This window comes from Podarcis erhardii, assembly GCF_964252035.2.
Source record: "Podarcis erhardii genome assembly, chromosome: 13".
Lineage (NCBI taxonomy): Eukaryota > Metazoa > Chordata > Lepidosauria > Squamata > Lacertidae > Podarcis > Podarcis erhardii.
The window spans coordinates 21,218,728-21,228,669 of record NC_138502.1 but is presented as its reverse complement, the minus strand read 5'-3'; the positions used below and the strand labels follow the sequence as shown (position 1 = coordinate 21,228,669).

Here is a 9,942-nt window from a genome sequence, read left to right as displayed (position 1 = left end):
TTGATATTTATGTCTTATTTATTTATCAATCAAAGTGAACCAAGAATTCAAAGACTTCCCTACTAATAACTAACATTGAAGAAGTTACAGGCAATGAGCCTAGGACTCCCTAGATGTATATAGTCTTTCTTCTATGTATTACACTTTGTATTTGCTTGTTATTTTGGTTTGACTTGGTTTGGCATGTTGTTGTTTTTCGTTTCTCCTCATCATGCTGATTCTATCTTCCACATGTCACTTTGTCACATCATAGAATCATAGTATTTTAGAGCTGGAAGGGCAATGTAGGAATCCTTTGCCCAACATGAGGTTCAAACCCATGACCCTGAGATAAAGAGTCTCATGCTCTACCTGACTGAGCTATCCTATTATTTCAGGTAATTTATCCCTTACTTTTTTCTCCCTCATCTCAGTCTTTCCATACTTTCCAGTCCAGCTGTATTATTATTTTTTGTATCTTCCCTTCGAGTTCATTTATTTCTATCTCTATTTTATGCCACACAACACCCAAGATTTCTCCCCATTATTTTTCTCAACCAAAGAAACATACTGCATAAAGCTCATATCCATTCAATTATATGGGCCACATTTTAAATGTCATTTATTTCTTTATATTGATTGATTTAAAAATGTTCTTTAATAGTAATTTCAGCTGTATCTCTGATTTTGCTGTTCAAAGAGATCCATTGCTATTGGAGTGTGACGTCAGAGGTGGATTTAGGTTAGTACTACTGGATCCACCACACCAAGCTTAGGGGGGCATTGGAATGCATCACAACTAGGAATAGTGTATTAGTGACTGGCTGATAGATTTTACAGAAATTTGGGTTCAATGTGGCTTTCTTGAGCAGCACATTCACAGTTACCGCAGTCTGTCCCACTGTCAAACATCTCTTACCATCAGAAAGTTCTTTGTAATGCTTAGTTGCAATCTCCTTTCTTTTAACTTGAAGCCATTGATTTTTGTCCTACCCTCCAGAGTAGGAGAAAACAAGCTTGTTCCATCTTCTGTGTGACAGCTCTTTAGATATTGAAGGATGGCTATCATATCTCCTCTCAGTCTCCTCTTATCCAGAGCTTTCATCCATCCTGCATTTTTCAGCAATTGGTTTGGAGAAGCCTTACTGCCTCCAACCTTGGAGGCTGTGTATAGACATGACGAGTGGCCATTTTGATCACCTAATTCTCCATGAAGTTGTTTAATCCACTTTTAGAGCCATTCAAGTTACTGGCTATCACTGCCTCCTGTTGCTTGAAACCATGCAGGGTGTGGGCTGGGCTGGGGCCTGTTCTTGTGCTTGAGTCCCACTTGTGAGTTTCCTTCAGGCATCTGGTAGGCCACGGTGGGAACAGGATGATGGACTAGAAGGGCCATTGGCCTGACCCAGCAGGCTGTTTTTATATTTTTATATTATTTTATATTCTTAAATGGGCAGTTCTCTGAATTAACTGTTGCGTAAAGAAGTCAAGGACACTTCAAGGAATAAGAAGAGAGGTCCTCTTGTGGATTACAATCAGATAGGCTTATCTATTAAGTTAGATTAAAAATAAGAATACTTTATTCTATTTTTCAGCCAGCCACAAGTAATGTTTTGCACAATGCAATACACTGAGGAGACATATTTGAAAACTTTGATTATCACAAATTATTAGTTGTCCTCATGCATATTGCCAAATCCCATGTGGATTTTCTCTGATCACAATAATTAACAAACTCGGAAAGTAGATATTGAATACTCAGTGCTGGGATGTTGGGTGGCATAGAGGCAGGGTGACAGCTGTCAGACTGATCTGTGTGAGATTGCCTTCCTCAGAAAGGGTCCAGAGCCACTGAACAGGCTGGACGTTTATTTTGGATTGATGCTGGGCATTCTGCATGAATATGTGGCTCAAGATGACTGGGTTGTTTCTTTTGCCTCAGCTTCTCTTGTTTCCGCGACTCCCTCAGACTTACTGTGAGTCACATGCTGTTATGCATACCATGGTTGATTCCCCCCAGTTCCCACATCAATATTATCAGTCAGGGGACCTAACGATTGGATTTATTGTTACTCAGTATGGCTACTTATCTGATGAACTATCATTCAGGGTACATCCCACAAACGCGTTTCTGGAAGAACTAAAACTTATGTAAGGAGTATGTTTTCTCTGCGTACTTCAGGCCAGGTCATAACTATTACTCCTTGAAAACAGTAGTTTTAAAATGTCCTTAATGAATTCTGGGTATGTTATACACATATATCAAGAACTAAGGCCGTGCACCTGCTTGATCTACTCAACAACCCCCTGCTATCTCCTCCATATTAACACAAGGCTTTCCCCTTATCATTTCCCCTTTCCAGCTGCATTTCTGAAGCCACTTCTATCTTGCACTGATTCTCACCTTCGTCTTCAAAACTAGGCTTGTGTGTGAGGGGAGGAGAGGGTGCTTTTCTCAGCTAAAGAAGTTTGAGTAAATGGAGGTGAAGTGAGGCTGAGAAAAAAAGTGGTAGTTTTAAAACAAAATGTGGGGAGGGGGGACACCGAGGAACTTTTAATAAATAAATAAATCAAACCAACCACTCTTTGCCAGGAGAAATAGCAGATATGAGTAGAACACAGAAGCTAAGACTGAAAAGCTAACGCAACAGAACTATTCCAAGCTGCATTTTCACTGCCCTCATATTTGTTTTTAACTGCCACTTACTCCCGCCTTGCATGTTGAACCCTGTTCAGTCTACTGAAACCTCTGCTTTCTTTTAAAATCACCAGATAGTTATTCTATGTTCCTTTCTCATTGCACTCAGACTTCTCTGTCTTTCATTCCTCAGCAGCTTCGTGTGTGAGAGATAACTAATGTGGACTCCCATATATTCCATAGTACTCAAACCTATGTCTTTGATAATTTTCCTCGCAGTTCCTCCCAACCCTGCTTTACTGAATCTTCTACCAGTGTTTAAACCACCACTTTCCCCCTTGCAGTGTTGCTCCCTTCTTGCTGCCTTGCCAGGGCCACTGCTGTTGTGCAACCTGCCTTCAGCTTTGTTTCCCTACCCCACTCTGGTTTCATGAGAAGCCAGGATTCCTATGTGGCACTACAAATCTTCCATAGGGGCTGAACAATGGTTTCTCTCTCTCTCTCTCTCTCTCTCTCTCTCTCTCTCTTTCTGTGTGTGTGTGTGTGTGAGTGTGTGTGTGTGTTTGGGGGCAGTTGAGTTTAATCCTTAGAAAATGTATAAGAGCATTGTAGTTTCTAATCAAAACTGACTGAGAATACAATCTTGTGTACCTTTTCGCGTGCATATTGGCATATTCTTCAGTTTATATACAACTAATATGATTTTGGATTTATTAATGCTTTCCGTTTGGAATCTTAAGATCTATGGTTCAAAGCAATAAATGTTTAAGCACTACTATTGCGCATCTTAAGTTATGATATTTATTTATTTATTATTTCCCCAATACTGCAAAGTCATATAAAGTGTGTGTGTGTGTGTGTGTGTGTGTGTGTGTATGAATGTATGTTGTGCACAAGATCTCATTTAAAACCAGTGCAACATAACAAATAAAACTGAAGTATAATACATTAAAGAAACAAACATGCATAATATGTTACCTGACAAGAAGGTTATTAAAACACTGGGGGGGGGAGTTGTTAGAAAAATAATATGCATATTAATAAACATTTATTAATGTTATGTACTGAGTTGAATAGGATCCAAAATGCAGCAGTCTGATTGGTCCTAGAACAATAGGATTCAGAATGCAGCAGTTTGATTGGTCCTAGAACAATGTAGCAGTATGATTGGTCCGCAGGAGACACCCAATCCAGCTCCAGGTGGAAGTGAATCCACAACCTGATTGGCCTACTGGAGAATCCCGGAATTAGCCAATCATGTGCAGCCAATTCTGTAAATAATGTATGTAAAGCAGATATTGTGGGGGAACTTCCATTCCTCCTCACCACTATGAGCTGAATAAAGAGCCTGAAATCCACTCTCAACTCCGAGTATATTTCAATTAATAAAAAGGGAAAATGGATCCATAGATATTATACCAGTGATCAATCCTTATTAATTGCAAAGTTTCCCACATTTGGTTATTATCGTGCTAGCTGCTGTTAGTAAATTTGTTATTAAATCCTAACTTACAAAGCAGGCAAGATTCTTTCCTAATATTCCTTCCAATTAGATGTAATCTAACAAATGTTTGAAAAACTGATGGTTGATGAAGAGCTATATATCTGCCTTAATTAACTCTTTCTTCAGTTCAAGGACAAAGAACTACCAGCGTATCTTGTCCTTGGCATTTGCTGTCAAGGAGATAAACGAGAACCCTGAATTTCTACCAAATGTCAGCCTTGGCTTCCACATTTATGACAGTTATACAAATGCAAGGATGACTCATCAGAACACCCTGAAACTTCTTTGCAGTCATAAAACTGTAGTCCCCAACTTCAAATGCAATAAGCAGAAGAATCTGATGGCCGTCATTGGAGGACTCGACTCTGAAATCTCCCTTTACATGGCTACACTTTTAGGCATCTACAAGATTCCACAGGTAAAATATTTGGATTGGCTATGCAGCTTTCCCACATGGAAACCCAGCCAGATGGGTGGGATATAAATAATAACTATTATTATTATTATTATTATTATTATTATTATTATTATTATTATTGGTAATATTTACCTTTCTACTACTGGCCCTTTCAGTTTCTCTTTTGTTCTTTATGGAAAGAAAGTGTCAATCAGCAAACAATGAATGTGCAGTTAACACAACTGCGTAATTGGCCCCCTATTCATGCAAGAGAAAAGTGAACAATTAATCCCATTCTTTATGGGAAGCCACAAGTGGTAACCCTCCCCCCCCCCAAAAAAAAACAACTACAAATGAAATTGCCACCACTTAAGTGTATGTCTTGCAGCTGGGCCAGAGCATCTCCCACTGGCAATTGTGACACCTCATTCCAGTGTCTCTGGCATAGAATGGGTAGTCAAAGACAGAATAAGAAACCTAGCAACTGACTAAATGATCTAATTAATGAAGTCTTCCTTGTTCATTTAAATAAAATATACAATAAAATACTAGCAACCAAAGAAATGGGATCCTCATAATAGAGGGTCGTCGTTGCGCGCGGGACCCAAGAGCTCACCTGATAGGGTTAAAATGGGGGGGAGGAGCAAGAAGTCCTGGCCGTTCCCCTGGGATCACACCAGGGGATTTTAGCCAATAGCCAGTGAGTGGTGTGATCCCAGGGGCTTTAAAAACGGCAGTGTGATGCAAGGAGGGGCACTTGCTTCACACTGTTGAACACCTGCCCACCCTCCCTAGTTTAGGTAGAGTCGCTTGGCCTTGCTTTGGTTTGGGTCACCTGTTTTGGAACAGGGGCTGGGTAGTAACTTTTCCATTTGGCAGGTTGGCTTTAGCCATTTGATTTTCACCTACCCCTTGGCAAATTATCACAACTTGTAAGGTGGTGGTTAGGCATTGGCTCAGTTGATTTGTGGGGAGGGGAGGTGCGGCCATCACCTGCCCCTCCAGGAACTGAGTATTCCATTAAAGGAATCTGGGGGTCCTGGATCTCGTCCGAAATCCGCTTGAGGGGCTAGGGCCATGCCAGGACCACAGGTCCTCATCGAACCTAGCTCCCTTGTTTGGTTTACCCCATTGGACGATCACCCTGAGAAGTGGAGTCAGTTATAGTGGGGAGTCAATGTCTAAGCCAATACCACTCACGTGATTGTATTTCAATAAAGTTGTGGCCAAAAATTTGCCCCAAAACATAAACTAATATAAGTGTCTGTGTGTATTTATTTTGGGGGTGGGTCTTGGGGCCTCGAGACGCAAATGGTACAAGCAGTAAATTACAACTTGGTCATGAAAAAAACCATAAATCCCTTACTCCATGTATGCCTACTCGACTGCTTTGAATGACAGAATTAACACTACTACAAGTGCCACATAATACCCATGATGTATTTGTAAGAACTTAACTATTTAGTGTGACAACATAGGGACACCCTGTCTATTCTTTTTGGCACCTGTTAAAACTGTGGGAGGCAGTGGAAAACAGGAGTGCCTGGTGTGCTCTGGTCCATGGGGTCTCAAAGAGTCGGACACGACTAAACGACTAAACAACAGCAAAAACATTCTTGTTTAGGCAAGCCTACCTAGATGCTTAGGAAGTTGAGGAAATTTTAATCTGTTCTAGTATTTTAAATTTTACATATTTTAAAGTAGGCTTCTAAATGGTCATTTGAGATTTTTTTTTTTTTAAAAAAAACCACACCAAGCAATGTATTAATTTTGTGAAATAAATAAAAAAAGGTGCCAAAGTGTAGCCAACCAAAATTGGGCAGGGATTGTTTATAAAGTGCATACAGCATACCTATGCAAAGTGGAAATGCACAATTAGAACATGTAAATGGGAACAGGCATAACACACTAGACAAATGGTTCCCTCCTCACTCAAAAGTTGGACCTACCCCCTCTACCCCTTAGCCCACTTTCATTCCCTAGATTCTCACAAAAGGATTCAGTCATTGGAGAACACTGAAAGGAAAGAGCATCCTTCATGTTCTCTGAAGAGGGGACCTTTAGGTTTATAGCATTTGGTGGGAAGCTGTACACCATTGCTGGACAGCAACACTTCCAAGAATGCCTTGCAACATAATATGAGGTGATGTTTCTCTCAAGTCATTCCAGGATATGTGGGCAGGGGAAAGCTGAGTAACAAAGCTTGAAATTTTTTAAAGTTAACAACAACAGCAAAAAGTAGAAAGTGGAAACAATTTGGCCACTTTGTAAAGGTTGTAAAGACTGTGGAGAGAATAATTGGGTGCACCCTCCCTACCTTGGATCAAATCTATGCTTCCAGGTGCCATAAGAAAGCTGCAGAGATAGTGCAGGATAGTGCACACCCGGAAATGATCTCTTTCAGCTTTTGCCTTCTGGAAAAGGTACAGGGTTATAAAGACTAGGATTAGCCACCAGAGAAACAGTTTCTCTTCAAATGCGATTTCGGTTTTAAACACAGTGTAAGGTAGTCTCTATGGGAGTATATTGTATTTAATTATGGGATATCAGAGTTTTTAAGGGGCTAACCAGGCTGGGATAGCTGGGATAGAAGGCTTGTTCGTTTTTGAATGTCTGATGTAGATTTTTTCAATTTCGTTGTTCTGTATGGGACAATGACAATAAAGATTATTGTATCGTATTAAATGATGGTCAGTGGCAAGTCCCCGCTATATAGTTTGAAGGCATTTGTTTTCTCCATTATTACTTTTCAGGAGTATCTTATGTCACTCCCCACTCACCCAATGAACTCTTGAAAAAAAGACTTTCCTGATATTTTACTGAAATTTACATGTCTTTTTACTTAGATTGCCTATTGTGTAATTGCTCCAGTGACTGATGTTAAAACCCATCTCCCTTCATTCTACCGGATGGTGCCCAATGAAGATTATCAGTATGAAGGGATAGCTCAACTTCTTCTGCATTTTCAGTGGACGTGGGTTGGGATCCTCACAATGGATGATGATAATGGAGACAAATTTTTCCAGACCTTGATTCCAATGCTTTTGAAAAATGGAATCTGTATAGCCCTCAAGGGGAAAATTCCAGCCACCTCTCAAGCGGCAGGTACACTTACTTCCTTTGATTCCATCGTGGATGAAGCTATTTATCTATCGAATGCCAGTGTTCAAGTGTTGGTTGTAAATGCAGAAACTATTACTATCTCTTTTTTGTTATTTAAAATATATGCATATGCAGCACTGGAGGATATCCTACCATTAGCTATGGGGAAAGTGTGGATCATGACAGCCCAATGGGATTTCTCAGCAGACACAATACAGATGGATATGGATATGCAAGTCTTTGATGGTGCCTTCACTTTTGCTATACAGTTAAATGAAGTGAGGGGGTTCAGAAAATTCCTGCAGACTGTTCGTCCTAAATCAAAAAATGAAGATGGGTTTATTTTGCTCTTCTGGGAGAAGGCATTCAGATGCTTATATTCTGATTCTATGGATGGCATGGAAAATAATAATAATGCCTGTAGTGGTGAAGAGAATTTGGAGAGCCTCCCTGGGACACTCTTTGAAATGAGTATGACTGGCCAAAGCTACACCATCTACAATGCAGTTCATGCCATAGGACATAGTTTACATAAGATGTACTCAGCCAGGCAGAAACACAGAGCCGTGCCAAACAGAGGTGGAGTGAGTCCACTAAAAGTACAACCTTGGCAGGTAGTGTTTCTCGTCCAAAGTTAATTTCTTTAAAAGCTGTATGCACATATTTGCTAACAATGTCCTGTGTTCCTTGAATACTTTGCTCACTCACGTGACTTCTTTTCTCCTTGTAATTTTTTATTAATAATACAAAAGGTGGATAGAATTCCAGAGTTAAAAGAGAACAGGAAAAAACTGTTGGTTTATTTATTTGGAACAAACAAACTTTTCTACCCTATTATAGCGACACATAATTATTCCATACTTCCCTATACCCTGAGGTTCACAGAAAAGATCAACATAAAAGCCACAATATATTTAATCAAAATAAGAATAGCACCCCAATAACACCTCCCCATTGGTCCCATTGGTGCACTGGTGGGAATTGTTTTTTTGGAAGATGTTCAGTAGGGCCAGTTCCGGGGTAACTTCTAGTACCTGTTTAGTTCTTTTTGCTTACCGTATTTTTCGCTCCATAAGACACACTTTTTTCCTCCTAAAAAGTAAGGGGAAATATCTGTGCGTCTTATGGAGCGAATGTGTGGTCGATCCCTGGCTCCCTTTCTGGCCCCGCCCCTTTGCCGAGGCTTCCATTGTTGAATGTTCTGCAGACAGAGGCTGTTTGTTTCCCCAGTGACATTTGATTGGCTGATTAGATTATATGTCTGGAAACTGTAGAAACAACTCCCTTTCCTTTCCTTTCCTTTCCTTTCCTAAAGAAGCTGCAGAACTGTGAGTTTAACCCTATAAAAACAGGATTTCCCCCCTTTGCAAAGCAAGCTCAACAACTTTGAGCTGATCCTTAAAAAATTGGGGCTTTCCCCCTTTGCAAAAGAAGCTGCACAACTGGTAGCTGATCCTCAAAAAAAATGGGCTTTCCCCCTTTCCTCCTCTAAAAACTAGGTGCGTGTTATGTTCAGGTGTATATTATGGAGCGAAAAATATGGTATTTCTTGTATGACTGTTGTCCAGAAGAGTTGGGTTTGGGGGCATTCCCACCACATGTGGAGGTATATGCCTGTGGAAGTGTAGCCTCTCCAGGTTTTTGTGAGGTTCCTGGGTGTGTCAGGGCCAATTTCTGTGGTGTTCAGTACCATCTGTAAGTGAGTTTCATAGTGAGTTCTTTTCTTTTCACTGATATGGATTTCAAGGGAGGTTAGAATAGAATAGAATAGACTTGCGTAGCCGACAGGCCATAGCATCAAAGGACAAACACTGACAAAAATACATTACGAATATAGTTACCATAAAATCTTATGACCTATTAAAACCCTAGGTAGAAGCTGGATTATCATTCATCCATGACCCTCTGTCCCATGGGCGGCCGCCTTTTCTCTGATAGAATGTTCCTGGTCGGTTATGTGAATAGACCAGCCAAATTGAAAGATTATAAATATAAATATAACCTCGGAGGGATGGTCAGGACAGGGAGAAAGATAATAATAACCAGATGCAGATAAATTAATAATCTCAGTACTTAAAACTTGGCAGAGGTAATAAAATAATAATAAAAAAATGTAATTATAATAATAATAAGATCCTAGGCGAGGAATCCGGGTGACGACACTGATGTCATTCAGATAGCAGCTCTCAGTCTCATTGCTCTCTCGATAAATTTGGCAACCTTCTCTGTTGTTGAGCTGTTCTGGTCGGCTAGGAGTGAGAACAATTTGGCTTCACAAGAGCGGCCCGGGATGGCACATAGGAGTGGCATGATGGTCTCGTC

General features: G+C 40.3%; 1 protein-coding gene across 1 annotated transcript in view; it reads left to right on the top strand.

The window, feature by feature from the left end:
- The first annotated feature begins 314 nt into the window (after positions 1–314).
- Positions 315–9,942, top strand: part of LOC309326377 (vomeronasal type-2 receptor 26-like) — a 33,503-nt gene continuing 23,875 nt past the window's right edge. The window contains exon 1 of the mRNA XM_081835023.1: positions 315–377. Coding sequence (XP_081691149.1) covers positions 343–377 — 35 coding nt within the window. The 5' untranslated portion in view covers positions 315–342. The remainder of the gene's footprint in view (positions 378–9,942) is intronic.